Raw genomic sequence first — 16,522 nt, forward strand, 5'->3', positions numbered from 1 at the left:
AGCGGATTTCCTGCCAGAACAGAATTAAGAGATTACCTTCTCCCTCTGCTTCAGTTTCTTTGAATAGGAGAACTAATGACCAATTTGATAAAAAGACACACAAATGGCCAGTGCAGTGCAGTCATGTTCGTTCTACTGTGAAAATAGGTATCATTTTCTCTGACATACATTTTCTGCACAAACATTCAGTCAAGCACAGTCATAAGACCACCAACAGCTAGCACTTTCTATGGACCAAGTATTTTTCTTATATTAACTCATTTAATCCTCAGAACAGAACTACCATGTGGGACTATAATTTGGATTACATAAATGTAGACCGAGGCACAAAGATTTAAGGGCATTCAGTTAATAAACAGAACCTAGATTCAAACCCAATTGGCTATGTTGTTGTTGTTGTAATGTGCCGTCGGGTGGGACCCGACTCATAGCGACCCCTCCTTGGTTCTGAGGCAGTATCGCTATGGAAGTACATTGCTCCATCTTCCTTCTGAGGAGTGGCTGGTGGGTCTGAACCGCCAGCCTTCTGGTTAGCAGTCAAGTGCCTTAGGCACTAGGCTACCAGAGATCCCTCCTAAAGAAATAATAAATGTAATAAATGTGTATGTGTCTAAGACAGATAAAGGAACAAATGACAGAACTAAAAGGAGGAATTCAAAAATCCACAATTCTAGCTGGAGGTCTTTACATACCTTTTGTAGTAACTGGCAAGAGTAGAAAAACATGCAAGGATCAGAGAAGATCTGACCATGTTTATGTCCAAATGACAACAGCGGAGGACCATTACCCTAGAACGCTAGTACGCATGAACACACTCATCAAAACGGACCTTCCACATCATAATTGGATTAAAAAAGACTGAAATCTTACAGATGACATTCCCCCTAACAATTAAATTAGAAATGTATGATTTTTTAAACTCCCTGCCCCCAATATTTGAAAGTAACCCACGAGCGAAGAAATAGTAACAAGGGAAATGAGAAAACATCCTCAATTGAATGATGGTTAAAAATCCAACCCAAGAGTGACTGTGGGATGCAGCTAACATTACTCAACCAGGATTTACAGCTTTGAAAGAAAGGTCGCAAATCACCAATCCATGGTAAGTTACACTTGTACGAGCAATAGGCGTCTCTCAAATCTCCTAGTCAAAATGGAGCTGCTCAAAGTCTGCTCCTGCTACCATCCTCTCTGTCAAGGGCATGGTAATCCCATCCTTCCAGCTGCTCAGGCTGACAACCTTGGAGCCCCCCTCAGCCCTATGCTTTCTAACACCCCGAGGACAATCCACTGGCAAAACCTGCCAGCTTCATATTCAAAGTATGGCCAGACTCAGACCATGTTTCATCACCTTACTCACCTATATCTTGGCCTAACTATCATCATCTCCCATCGAGATTAAAGCAATAGGCCAGGAGTTATAAACTTTTTCTGTAATGAGCCAGAGAGTAAGTGGCTTTGTTGGACATCTGGTCTCTACTGTAATTACTCAACTCTGCCATTAAATGCAAAAGCAGTCCTAACAAAATGTAAATGAACTGTGTTCATGGCTGTGTCCCAATAAAACTTTTATCTGGATAGTGAAATATGTTTTCCTAACATTTTCACATTTCATAAAATATTCTTTTGATTTTCCCCCAACCATTGAAAAATGTAAGAAAATATCCTTCACTCTTTAATTGCACAAAAATAAGTGGTAAGTTGAATTCAGCCCATGGACCACAGCTTGCTGACCCCTGCCTGAGCCTCCCTGCCATTTGTGGGCTCTTCTGTCTGTTTTACACAGAGCAGGGTAAAGCTCATAAAATACTGATGAGCTCATGCCTCTGCTTCACTGAAGTCCTCCAATGGCTTCAGGAACATACTAGTGAAAGTCAAAGCTCTTGTAACAGTCAAGAAGGTCCTACACAATAATCACTCAATTGCCCCAATTAACACAGGAGCTTATCAAGGGCAAGTTAACTGCAGGTAGGTTATGCAAAGCAAAACACACTGGAAATTTGTAACACATTACAATATTAGTATAGAAATAATGAAGAAAATGAAAGCATCGAAGGACCAAATTGGGAAACAAATTAATACACACATTTTCTGTGAGGATCAAACATACGTTATGATAGTGACTCGGAAAGTAGTACATAAAGAAATGGTTACTTCACAGTTCACAGTAGAATTCTGAAGTTATATTGTAAACTTATTAGATGAATGCTAAGGTAAGAATATTGAGAAAAATTTTCAGCCAAGAAGGGCTCACTGCAAAAGTGTAAGAACTGTGATGTATTAAAGTATCTTAGGATGAAAGTTTTCTAATTATAATAAACAAGATGAACCGAAGTGTCATTGTCGTCAGGTGATACTGAGTTGGTTCTGACTCAAAGCTATTCTGTGTACAACAGAATGAAACACTGCTTGGTCCCGTGTCATCTTCACAACCATTGCTACTTCTGAGCCTGCTCTTGCAGCCACTTTGTCAATCCACCCTTTCTCTTATTGCTGACCCTCTACACTTCACCAAGCACGATCTTTTCTCCAGAGACTGGTCCCTCCTGATAATATGACCAAAGTATGTGAGACAAAGTCTTGCCACCCTTACTCCTAAGGAGCATTCTGGTTGGACTTCTTCCAAGGTTGATTTGTTCATTCTTCCAGCAGTCCACGATATATTCAATATTCTTCATCAACACCATAATTCAAATGCATCAATTCTTCTTTGATCTTCCTTATTCATTGTCCAGCTTTTACATGCTTATGATGCCTAAAAGCTTGTCCTCTTTGGGTTTACATACCTACATATATATATTTAATCATCAAATAATATACTTCAAAAATAGCATTTGTCCAATTCCCAAATACTAATTTACCATAGGGGCTATATTAAATTAGTAATTACATCACAGAAGTTGAGTGAAAGAAGATTTTGTAGAAAAGCAAAGTCAATGTTAATAACAGTGCCCCTTTGCAATAATGCTTACTTGTCAACAAAAATGATTACACCTTGTTTTAAATAATTAGTAAAACTTAATAAAAGACCATGATGCAGAACTGAGCAATGTTTCATTCTTTTATACACTATACTTGAGCCCACTGTTGTTGTCACTGTGTCAATCCACCTTGTTGAGGGTCTTCCCCTCTTTCTTTTGCAGGCCCTCCACTTTACCAAACATGATCTCCTTCTCCAGGGGATGGTCCCTTCTGACTACAGGATCAAAGTAGGTGAGATGAAGTCTGGTCATTCTCACTTCCAAGGAGCATTCTGGCTGTACTTCTCTCAGGACAGATTTGTTCGTTTTTCTGGCAGTCCATGTTATTTGCAGTATTCTTCGCCAACAACACAATTCAAAGACATCAATTTTTCAATCTTCCTTATGCCTTGTCCAGCTTTCACATGCATATGAGGTGACTGAAGATACCATGGCTTGGGTTAGGTGCGCCTTACTCTTCAAAATGACATCTTTGCTGACAAAACACTTTAAAGAGGTCTTTTGCAGCAGATCGGCCTAGTGAAATACAATGTCTGATTGCTTGACAGCTGTTTCCTTGGGTGTTGACTGTAGATCCCAGTATATGAAATCCCGACAACTTCAATCATTTCTCTATTTACTGTGATGTTGTCTATTGGTCCAATTGTGAGGATTTTTGTTTTCTTTATGTTGAGGCAATACTGAAGACTGTAGTCTTTGCTCTTCATCAGGACATGCTTCAAGTCCTCTTCACTTTCAGCAAGCAAGGTTGTGTCTTCTGCACATTGCAGGTTATTATTAATGAGTCTTCCTCCGATCCTGACGTCGCATTCTTCTTCATACAGTCCAGCTTCTCAGATTATATGCTCAGCACACAGACTAAGTGTGGTGAACGGATACAATGTTGACACACAGCCTTCCTGATTTTAAACCATCCAGTATCTCCTCGTTCTGTTCAGACGACAGCCTCTTGGTCTATGCTGTGCTAGGGACACTCATGCAGCTATGCCAAGAGATACGGAAGACAGTTACCTGGCTAACTGACTGGAAGAGATCCTATTTGAACCCATTCCAAAGAGAGGTGATCCCACACAATGTGGAAATTATGGAACAATTATCATTAATATCATACGCAAGTAAAATCTTGCTGAAGATAATTCAAAAAACGGTTGTAGCAGTATACTGACTGAGAACTTCCAGAAATGCAAGCTGGATTCAGAAGGACGTGGAGCAAGGGATATCATTAGTGATATCACGGATCTTGGTTCAAAGCAAAGAATACCAGAAAGAATGTTTACTTGTGCTTTATTGATTACGTATGAGCATTCGATTGTGTGGTTAATCATAACAAATTATGGATAACGTTGAGAACGGGAATTCCAGAACACTTAATTGTGCTCATGAGGAACATGTACATGGACCAGGAGGCTGCTATCCAAACAGTAGAAGGGGATATCGCATGGTTTAAAATCAGGAAGGGAGTGTGTCAGGGTTGTCTTCTTTCACCATACTTATTCAATCTGTATGCTGAGCAAATAATCTGAGAAGCTGGACTATATGAAGCATCAGGATTGGAAGTAGACATTAACAACCTGAGATATGCAGATGACACAACTTTGCTCGCTGAAAGTGAGGATGACCTGAAGCACTTACTGGTGAAGATTAAAGACTACAATCTGCAGTATGGATTACATCTCAACATAAAGAAAATGAAAATCCTAACCACTGGACCAGTAAGCAGCATTACTATAAATGGAGAAAAGACTGAAGTTGTCAAAGATTTCTTATTCCTTGGTTCCACAATCCACACCAACGGAAGCAGCAGTCAAGACATCAGATGACATACTGCTCTCAGCAAACTGGCTACAAAAGACTTCTTTCAAGTGATGAAGAGCAGATACCTCCTTAAAGACTTAAATGAGCCTAATCCAAGCCATGGTATTTTCAATCACCTCTTATGCATGTGAGAGCTGGACAATGAACAGGAAAGACGGAAGAGATGACGCTTTTGAGTTGTGGTATTGGCGAAGAATGCTGAAAACTACCATGGACTGCCAAAAGAACTAACAGGTCTGTCCTAGAAGAAGTGCAGGCGTAATGCTCCTTGGAAGTGAGAAAGGCCAGACTTTGTCTCACCTACTTTGGTCATGTTGTCAGAGGGACCATTCCTTGGTGAAGGCTATCATGCTTGGTAAGGTGGAGGGTCAGTGAAAAAAGGGGAAAGCCCTCACCAAGATGGACTGACACAGTGGCTGGGATGATGGGCTCATATACAGCAAGGATTGGGAGGCTGGCACAGGACCTGGCAGTGTTTCATTCTGTTGAACACAGGGTCACTATGGGTCACAGCCAACTCGACAGCACGTTAACTTAACCACCACAAACCCACCATTCTGCAACCCCTCACTCCACTTTATCTTTCTTCACAGACTTTATTACTAGTTTGTGTTTCTGTTTACTGTCAGTCATCTAATCCCTCCCCCAGCACAAAAAGAACTGAAGCTCCCCAGCTAGAAGAACTCTGTCCATCAGCTTTGTCTCCCTAATGGATGGTAAACCGTGTCGCCTGCAGTAAGCACACAATAAACACTTGTGGAACAAACTAGAAAGGCTCAGGGGTAATGAAAAGCTTGCCATTTCAAGAAATCCAAGTAAATACAGAACAACCAATATGTAGGGGGTGGGAAAGGTGCATGCGTGCGTGGGTGTGTACCTCGAGGAAAAGTGGAACTTGAATCTTCAAAGGTAAGTTGTAACAAATCACAAAGGAACTCGTAGGCCATGTTAAGGAATTTTGTATTTTCTGCGTCAGAGGGAATCAGTTGAACAAGGTTTCAAAGCAGGAATGTTATGAGCAGCCTGGGGTGTGAAGATGGGTTTGAGGGCCCAAAGACTACAGGCAGGGAGACCAGGTGTGAGGCTGAGATGGATAACCATGAGGGATTGGAAACAAGTGGAGGAAGTGAGAGGCTCTGAAAGATACTGTAAGTAAACTTCAGAGAATTTGAGGTTTCTTTGGACAGTGACCAAACCTCAAATACAAAACAGAATACTGATGAGCCCAGAAAGGCACAACCAACAATTCCACCCCCAAGAGGCCCATACCTCCGTGACCTCCTGTGGGAAGTAAGCATCTGCCACAGGACTGCTCAACACACAGGCCTCTGGGCTCCCAATTCTCCAGGTAAAGACTGAAACGTGGAAACCCAGAGAGTCTAAGCTGTTTCCATGTTATAACAAGGCTATATGGGAAGACCCTATACGCAGCGCTCTGAAAGGACATTCCAAGGTTAAACCACACATAAATACAAATACGAAACGTGTTCTCTTTCCTACCCTGGCCTGTGACACTCTTCAGTTAAATTCTATTGAGTCAGGCAGTGGTTCCTCTCTGTGATACTCAATTCCATCCAAGGGCTACCTAAACAACACATTTCAAAATGATTGCTGGGCTCGACGTCACGTGAACAGTAAAAAAAACAAACATAAAAATCATAACTAGCCAAACTCACTCATGGATGAATTCTGATCAGAAGGTCAACATTAGTCAATATTTTCAACCCCAAAATATTTGGTTTTGGAAATATTTAAACAATGCCATTAGATTTTTTTATGAGGGCCAGATAACTCTGCCTAGAAACAGTGACAATATTTGGCAAGGAACTATTTCCTCATCTTTCTCTTTTTTAAACTGTTGAATTAATGGCTCCTTTTAGAATCAGCATTAGGAAAGAATGACACACATACTGTACAACTGCACCTGCAGCAGACTTTCATGGTGCAATTACAAGCCGGGCAAAGGTTCTCCAAAGCTCACTTCTCCACCACCTCCTGACCAGCCAAAGTGACCTAACTCAGGAAGTGGTCAGGTGACCCTCGAGACCAAGGACAACCTTCAATAAAAACGATACCCCAGAGACACTGGCAATTTTAAATACCAGGAGTGGACAGTCTTACTAGACGACATACAGTAAGAGATGTGAAACGTCCATGATATAACGCTCAAATTCCACTTCAGTAGTTTAAATAAAAAAAAAAGGGGGATGGTGGGTGGAGAAAGGCTTACTCATACCTCCCCCACCATTTGTTAGCATAAATATCACTTTGTATAAAAGCCCAAATCAAACATTTCCCTCCTGACCAAGCGTACCTCTATAGGTAGGAACAGCCAACACAGAGTGTTGGAAGTGTACTTCTATAGGTAGGAACAGCCAACATGGAAACATCTCAACAACACAACTTGTGCTTCTTTTTTCATCCTGGTACTATCACCCAAAAAATGCATAATCATGTTCAGCCTAATTAAATTTCCTAATAAAATCCCATATTACAAAAGTCATATTTAATTAAATGGACAGGAATAAAAAATTACTGCAAGGTTAAATCACTGTACGCAACTCCTATCAAAGTATTTTTATTTTACAATTTGTAATTCTAATCAAGTTGTATTACTTTTTGAATGGTCATTTCAAGAATAATTTAGAGTTATTGTTACCTGTTTAATAATAATAATAAAAATATTTCCATAGGAGATAGATACATAGTATCAAAAGTGGTATTTTCTTTTCAAACATAAATTGCGTGAATTTTTTAGAAGTCTGTCCATTTTTAATGTACTAATACTTTCCACCATTTAAAAAAATAGAGTGTCAGAAGTAACTCACTCCAACTTTCTCACTTTGTGAAAGAGGGAAACAGACACAAACAAGTTACTGGATTTTCTGAAAGATACACAGCTAGCTAGTTGGCATCTGAGCTAGCCAGCTGTATCAGAGAAGTTAGCTAGCATAGAAGCTGCTTAGTATCATAGCCAGCTAATCGGTATCAGAGAAGCTAGTTAAATGACAGAAGCTAGCTAGGATCATAGAAGCTAGCTAGATTCACAGAAGCTAGTTGGGATCAGGGAAGCTAGCTAGTATCATAGTCAGCTAGTTAGTATTACAGCTTCTAGTTCAATGCTCTTTCCCAGGTTAACACCTTTAAGGACTAAAGTCGTTCACAGAACGAGTAGAACAGTCCAGAAGATCACTGAGAGTGCTGCTGGTCATTACACACAGCTCTTTGCTGTCTCAGGTGAACTCACTTGCCCTGTTCCGTACGAGCTGAGTACTTCTGGTTTTGTTATCTCTCTCTGAGCACAGGACTAGCAGCCCAACATGCTGAGAAAAGTCCCCCTTTCTACACTTTTTCAATAGAGCACAATTATTAAGGGAATGGGGGAGAGAAATTACATGGCTTAATAGCGCACAAATACAGATTTGAGTTTCTGTTTAAACATTAAACATTGAACAGAATTTACATGAAACTCTTCTTCCAAGGAGTTAATTTTGTCCAGTAAAGAAGACATGTTTACAACTCTGTGAGGTTATTTGGAGGACAGACTTTCTGGGGGACGGAAGAACAGCAGACCCCACACTTCATGTAAATGTCAGGACTTTCCGTTAGAATACAAAGGACTGCCCTAGATTTCTCTAGAGCTGGTTAGGAGCCACAGTTTAGGGACTCAGATAACCATTTATTAAAAATAATCATTTATCTTTCATTTCCCATTGAAAAGAGTCACAGTCTGGGAAGAGCTGAATCATCACTTCTAGATCTCTCTAGACAGTAAAATGGGGGTGATCGGGAAAGAGACAAGAGGAGGGAGGAGGGAGGGGAGAGGGGAGCAGTGGGACACTGAGAATCCAAAGGTGTCTGGGAGACTTTCTAATGAAGGGTCTTCCAAGTTACTTGCAGTGCCTTATCTAAGATCCTGAACATGAGCTTCAGTAGCTCTTATTACCTTAAAAATAACAGTAAATGAGTCAAAGTGAGACAAGTGCTCAGAATTGGGTACTTGGTACATTAGTAAAAGTTAGCTTTTATTTTTATTAAAAGAACATTTTATCCTATCAGAAAAGTTCACTCTGGGGCATTTCTCTCTTTGTAGGCTTGGGATGTGCCAGTAGAGTGACGGGCATACATATGCCGGCCAGAGAACATCTTCCTACCAACATATCAGGTGTGGAGATGGATGGACATTCAGTACTTGCTTACAAGGAGGAATGACTCCCCCCCCCCCCCAAAAAAAAGCAGCATATTTCAGCACACACTAATACAGATGTACTTACCCTTCTCCCCTGTAATGACGGAGTGGCCCAGTGGTGTATTACTGCTTCTGAAGAGCGGCCATTACTCGAGTGTGCTCCCCACACAATGTGTCTTTCACAGAAACCCTCAGTCTTTCTCAGCTAAGGGTCTGACCAGTGTCTGGGCTTTTCTATACACTACACTAAATGCGTTACAAGTTACTTATGTTATTTTGTCTTCAAACAAAATTCCTAACAAATTACAATCTACTTTTTAATCAGCAGAAATAATATAGTAATTTTAAATTCAACTGAAAAAGGGGGCCAGGGCCAAATCTCAGACCTGGAAATCAGTACTTACTGCAGGCACCAGTAACTTCTTCACTTCTTCGACTGCTCTCTTGAGCTTGATCTCTGCTCTGTTCTGCGCGTCCTCCACGGTGATGAGCACATGCAAGTCTTCGTTCAGATGCTCCCAGTTGGGCTTGCCTCTATTTTGCTCCTCCTAAAGAAACCACAGAGAACTTACTACAGGTGACTGGCCTCCAAGAGAGGCTGCAACAATCCTACACTAACTTGTTGACAATTCTTTAAGCTATGTTTGCATTATTTTGCTGTGATGACAATATAAACCTTTTGAATTATTTTTCTGGCAGAAAGTCTAGCTGTGAGATTACTGGGTCCAATGATATTTAATTCAAAAAATATCTGTTAAGCATCTACTACTGTGGTAGTTAAATTTGTATGTCAAGTTGGCTGGGCCTGGTTGAGTGGCTGGGCAGCTCAGCTGGTGGTAGTTATTCCCCATGACTAGACTGGCAAATCAACTCCATGGTGGGATCTACAACAAGCAGCTGAGTAGCTGCCTTTGGGTATGTGGTCTGCTTCCTGTATATAAGAAGAAGCCTTGGGAATGGTCTCTAGTGTATAGCACGCTTGGACCCTGCATGTAACCATGTTTTTGCTCAGTACCCTGTCATGCTTTGCCGACCTTGGAACTTACAATGGACCTAAGTTAATGGCCTGCCGTGTGGTTTGTTAACATCGGGACTGTGCCATTGTATTTGTCAATCGCGGGCCTGTCAGCCTCAGCAGCCAGCAGCTGCCTGAGTGAAGAGATGCCTCTAGCTTCAGTGGCCCAGGAGCAAGAGACACAGCTGAAGCCCAAGGCTGAGGTGCTTTCACACAGCCCCTAGAACCTGGCACTTTGAACTCGGACTTAAAGCCTCCCAATTGTGAGAGAATAAACTCCTGTTTGTTCAGCCATCCCCATTTGTGGTATATTCTTGTCAGAGTGGCACTAGGTAACCAGAACAACTACTACGTACTAGGCACAGAACTAGAACTAAGACATGCCAATGAGCAAGACCATCCCAAGCAACAGTCCTGTGACGTGCCAGGGAACGTATGCACCGAGCATCCTTCAGTTATCACAGACACACTCTGAGAAGCGTGCTGCCATCTGTCCTTTGGGGAGTCAACAAAGGTTCACCAGGGTTAAGTGGGTCACTTGTCAAGATCACAGGCAATAAGCTGCTAACTGAAGAGCTGAACACAAGTGTTCATTCTCAAGCTCAGGGACCCCTTCACTCTGCCGTAACTGCTCTCAGTGCAGCAGTTGTCGACCAGATTACAAACAGTACACAGGAATTACTGTGCAAGAGAAATGCCACGTGGAGTAAGCATCTCAAATAGTAATTCCGGAAAGAACAAACCCTAAAGGTAGGAGTGGTCATGGGTGCATCTCCAGCAGGCCCTCCCTCTCCACAGACACCAACACCAAGGCCAGTCTTGAATTAGAGAGAGTCATAAACATGAGTCCGACGGAGACTATCTGCTTCATTTCCAAGATGTCCTGCCATCACCTCAGAAGGGACATCCTCTAGCTGGAAACCTTGTCAAGTCCAAGACAGGGAGCTCCAGAAGCACACCAAGCCACGCTTCTGTCCGCCCGGGTCTACCCTTTGCTCTCGTCTTAAGTTCTACCTATATCAATGCACCAGGCTTGGAACCAGGTGAGAAAAGGAATGGTAACAGGAGCAGCTGCTGGACCACCACCTTACAAGCCACTGTTTACCAAAGTGTGAGGTTCCAGTCAGGGAAAATCAGGCTGGTGCAGCGGGCCAGGAGTGCAGGTGCGCTAGCAGCTCCGCGTGCGCTTCACCCGTCTGCAGAGGCTGTGCTACGGAACAGCTGTGATGCTGCACCGGGGCAGTCCAGGCTTCCCCTACCGCCCACTGGCACTGGCAGTGTAAGATGTGTCCATGAGTTTTAAGGGGAAACGGAAATTTTCAGAGAGTACTTCCCACAATCCTATTGCAGGCTGTCTGTGGGAGTCGCCAAAAGAAGTGACAGTAAGCAGGGTGAACTCACAGGGGCTGGGGGACTACTTCAGTTTCCAGGAAGTACAGCAGTAGTCTCTGTCGTTTAGACACCATGCACACAACCAGCTCGAGATAGTCGCCTACGAGTTCAACATGAACCAAGTGCTGCCAAGTCAATTCCGACTCATGACGACCTCTGGAGATTTTCACGGGCTGTTTTGGAAGCAGGATGCTAGGCCTTTCTTCCAAGGTACTTCTGGGTGGACTGGCGCCTCCACGCATTGGTCAGCAGCCAAGCACACTAACCATTCACACCGCCCAGGGTTCCAGTCCGTCAGTGTAGGCAAAAATTAGTGTGAACAGGCATAAGGGTGGGTGCCAGTGATCTCATGAATAAACAGGTGTGGTTACTAAAGATTCCAGTTAAAATATTTTTTCCTTCAATTTATGTGTGCCTTCAATAAAATAAAAGCTGTTATAATATAAATACTAATTAAAGTGTTTGGAAACCCAAGCGACTCATAAAGAGCGTCTACGACAGAACTGACCTGTCTGTCCCACAAGGTTTCCAAGGCTGTAAATCTTTATTTAAGTAAGCAGACTGACTCATCTTTTTCTCATAGAGTGGCTGGTGTGTTTGAACCTACGACTTTTTCTTAGGTTAGCAGCCCAGTGTTTTAACCACGGTGCCGCCAGAGCACCTACTGAATACATGGTACCGTTAGGTATTTCTTCTAGCACAGGGGCCCAAGAAAAACAGAATATAAGGAAGTACAGGTTAGTTATCTTTATGTCAAGTAATTAAAAAAATGGACCCATAGCTCTGCTGTGGCAAGAAAAATGAAGGTTTTTATTTTTTATGTTGAAAAATGTTGCCAATATTTCCCCCCCAAAGTTTGTATTTTGACTCATTCATGAATTGGTCTATTTGTACACAGGCATAATAAACGTACTTGTATTATGAGGCGAACCTAAAGAGTATCTGTGTACAGACATGTCAGGGATTTCTGCTCCTGGCCAAGATGAACAGCAGGTACCAGAGCTACCCTCCCTCCTGAAACTGCCAGGAAACAATCAACATATATGAAATACCAGTCTTCATGACACGGGGCAAAAGGCCGCCAAGGACAGTGATCCCTGGGGCGCAAGAAACCAAGGAGATGAGCACTGTAATCTGTGCTGGGCGGCTCCTCGGCGTGAGTGTTGCCAGGACAAGGCCCAGAGAGGGCCCCCGGCGGGACCTGGCTTCTCCCGAGTCCAGGGAGGCTGATGGCCTTGCTCTCTGGAGAGCTGCCGAGGGGCCTCCTGTCCTCAGCTGATGCCTGGGAGCCTGGGACTCAGGGACAGGTATATCTCATGCTCCCAGGTAACACTGAGAAGTCTTGCCTCAGTCACGGGCATAATTAAGGCTGGACTCACTCCTGTGACAGAAATGCCCCATCAAATAAATTAATAAAAGATCTAAAAGAGCAAACTGTTTACACTTAACTGTGTCTCAGAACAAGGTTCAAGAACACAAATATCCAACCCAACAAGTAAAATTCACACCCCGAGAACCCAGTAGAAGTTACAGGCACACAAAGCAGCAAGTGGCCGGAAACTAGGACACACATGGAAAGGAAAACCAATCACGTGACACCACAGAAGGCTGAGAACCAATACCAATGCCAGAGTCCGCAGAGCCGTTCGAGCTATGGTGAGTGTGCACGTGTGTCTGTGGTGAGTGTGTGGCACACTGATGCACAGACACTCACGGGCAGGCAATCTAACAGGCACTCCTCATCGGAAGGAGTTTAGAGAGGACTCGGAATAGGCTAAAGTGAAGTCAGAGGTGACCTGCCACAGACGCTTTCCTACAGGAGAGACGAGGTCCAGGAACGGCGAAGAGGGGAACCGTTTTTACAGCAGAGAACAAAGGGGTCCCGTAATCGGTTCCAGGGCTTAGGGAAGAAAGACAATGTTTAATCTTCATTCATTCAACCACAAATGCCAGATACAACAAAGAAAACCACACTGATGCTAATGACTGCTTCAAAATCAACAGCTTTGCTTAGACTTTGGAAAAACTGTTGAAGAAATAAGAATTTCTGAACAAACAGTGAAATCAATGCCATCATGAGCTTCAACTCAATCTCAAAATTCTTCTAGAACAATCTAGAGCTTAAAATGGATAAATTCATAAGAAAGAAGAAAATGTGAAAGGAAACAGAAAAGTTAGAAAACTGGAAAGCAGATCGCTTAGTGGTAAATGATTTAGCAAAATCACGAGTTCACTGAGCAGCACGGGAAGGTGGGAAGGGACCCATCTACAACCGCAGCGGTCTGACTGGCTGAGGAAGCTGGACGCACCACAGGTGGGGCAGGGGTGAGGCAAAGGCTGGAGAGCCAGCTGAAGTCTTGTTAAGCAGCAGCTGAATCTCCACATCCCTTCTCCCCTAATACCTGGGTCGCTCCCCTGGTCCCACCAAAAGACCAGAAATTTATTCCCTAAATAAAGTGAACACTTTCTGAAATTGGGTTTATGAGGGACAGTTGAAGGCAGGGGCGTATAGGGTGGGGAACCATTTACACAGAAGGCTGAGACCTCCAACCTTCCCACCCTCCATTCCCAGGGAGGGCAGCCAGGCCTACCGATGGAGGTAGGAGAGAGAAGACCCTTGTCTGGGAGTCTGACCAGCTCGACAAACTAACCAACCAAAAAAAACCAACTGAAGACAGCAACCAACAAGCAGAGAGAAGAAAAATTCAAAATTCCTCAGAGAGTTGAGAGAAGACAGTGCATCCCAGAAACAAGTAAACAATCCCATTACAAAATAACACAGAACACAAAAAGGAGACTCGAAATCGCAAACTACAGCAGAAATTAAAACAGTTGAAAGGTTAGTACACTGATCAAGACTCAGGAATTCTCCAAGAGGGAAGAGCAAGACAGATGAACAAGGGCAGAGAATAATGACAGACTTCAGAGGACTAAGCGAGGAGGGTCGGCAACCAAGAAACCCATGTTCCACAAAGAAACATCCAGAGAAATGATGGCAGAGGAAACATCAACATCGTACGCGTTATCCAAACTGAAGGACTCCAGATGAAACAGGGCCACTGAGCACTAACCACGACAAACAAAGGAAAACAAAAAATCAACTCAGAGCAATGTAAGTGCACACCTTTGTAACAAAGAGAAACCAGAACATAATCCTTTAGAGTTGGAAGTGACTAGGGGTAACGGGAAAACAGCAAAGAAAGAGGAAAGAGAGACCCATGTTTCCTACATCGAGTCCCAGAGAATTAAGTCACCGCACCAAAAACAACTGTGAATGTTCAACCACATCAGGCAGGAAGGCACATATGCTCAAGAACCAGTGGTATCGAAGGAAGAAGTTCAAGTTGCACTGAAGGCACTGGCGAACACAAGCCTCCAGGAATAGATGGAATACCCATTGAGATGTTTCAAGAAATGGATCCAACGCTCTAAGTGCTCACTCATCTATGCAAAGAAAGTTGATGGCCTGGGTAACAGACTGGGCAAGATCCATATTATTGCTCAAAGCAAAGAAAGGTGATCCAACAGAATGTGGACATTATCAAACATCATTACTATCACCCGCAAGTAAGATGTGGCTAAAGATAATTCAACAACGATTGCAGCAATGCACTGACAGGGAACTGCCAGAAATTCAAGCTGCATTCAGAAGATAATGTTATTGTTGTTATTATGTGCCATTGTGCCGGCCTAGACTCACAGAGACCCCTCCTTGGGTTGCCGAGGCAGTATACTACGAAGTAGATCACCCAACCTTCCTTCCGAGGAGTGGCTGGTGGGTTTGAACCGCCAGTCTTCTGGTTAGCAATCAGGTGCCTTAGGCACTATGCTACCAGAGAGAGATATCACTACTGATGTCAAATGGATCTTGCCTAAAAGCAGAGAATACCAGAAAGAGCTGCGTTTTTATTGACTATCCAAAGGAATTTGATTGTATGGATCATGACAAATTATGGGTAACATCGTGAAGGGTAGGAATTCCAGGACACTTTATTGTGCTCATGCAGAACCTGTACATGGACCAAGAGGCACTTGTGTGAACAGAACAAAGGGACACTGTGTGATCTAAAACCAGGAAAGGATGTGACAGGGTTATATCCTTTCACCATACTTACTCAATCTGTATACTGAGCAAATAATCCAAGCTAGACTACATGAAGAAGAACGTGGCACCAGGATTGGAGCAAGACTCACTAACAACCTGCAACATCAGATGACACAACTTTGCTTGCTGAAAGTGAAAAGCACTTGAAGGACTTGCTGATGAAGATCAAAGGGATTACACCTCAACAAAAAGAAGACAAAAATCCTCATTACAACTAGACCAATAAGCAACATCATGATAAATGGAGAAAAGACTGAAGTTGTTGAAGATTTTATTTTACTTGGATCCACAATCAATGCCCACGGCAGCAGCAGTCAAGAAATCAGAGGACATACTGCACTGGGCAAACGTGCTGTAAAAGACCTCTTTTAAAGCGTTAAAGTAAAGATAACATTTTGAAGACTAAGGGGCACCTGACCCAAGCCACAGTTTCAACATCCTCATATACATGTATGTGAGAGTTGGACAATGAGTAAGGAAGACTGAAAAGGCATTGATGCATTTGAATTATGGTGCTGGCAAAGAATACTGAATATACTACGGACTGTCAGAAGAACAAACAAATCTGATTTAGAAGAAGTACATCCAGAATGCTCCTTAGAAGCAAGGATGGTGAGACTTCTCACCTACTTGGCCATGGCATCAGGAGGGACCAGATGCTGGAGAAGGACAACGTGCTTGGTAGAGGGTCAGCAAAAAAGAGCAACACCTTCCACAAGATGGACTGTCACAGTGGATGTAACACTGGACTCAACGGTTATGAGGACGGGATAGGAATGGGCAGTGTTTTGTTCTGCTGTACATAGGGTTGCTATGAGTCTGAAGTAAATCGATGGTACAAAACAACAATAGTCTACATGCACATCTAATTTTGCATTTTTAAAAAAAGTATTGTGGTCATTCTACCCAAAATTCAAATTTATCCTCTTCAATTTTAACCCAAGGAATAAGGTTATTTAAATTCCTTCAGTGAGTTTGTCATTGTTGTTGTTATGTGCCGTCAAGTTGAACTCGACTCATAGCAA

The 16,522-nt window shown here is 42.8% G+C and overlaps 1 protein-coding gene across 1 annotated transcript in view; it reads right to left on the reverse strand.

The window, feature by feature from the left end:
- QKI (QKI, KH domain containing RNA binding) overlaps positions 1 to 16,522 on the reverse strand; it is a 135,512-nt gene that overhangs the window by 34,167 nt on the left and 84,823 nt on the right. Inside the window, exon 3 of the mRNA XM_007945280.2 lies at positions 9,390 to 9,533. Within this exon, the coding sequence (XP_007943471.2) occupies positions 9,390 to 9,533 (144 nt within the window). The remainder of the gene's footprint in view (positions 1 to 9,389; positions 9,534 to 16,522) is intronic.

The sequence above is a fragment of the Orycteropus afer genome, unplaced genomic scaffold (genome assembly GCF_000298275.1).
Source record: "Orycteropus afer afer isolate SDZICR_OR568_19922 unplaced genomic scaffold, OryAfe1.0 scaffold00135, whole genome shotgun sequence".
In the NCBI taxonomy this organism is placed as follows: Eukaryota; Metazoa; Chordata; class Mammalia; order Tubulidentata; family Orycteropodidae; genus Orycteropus; species Orycteropus afer.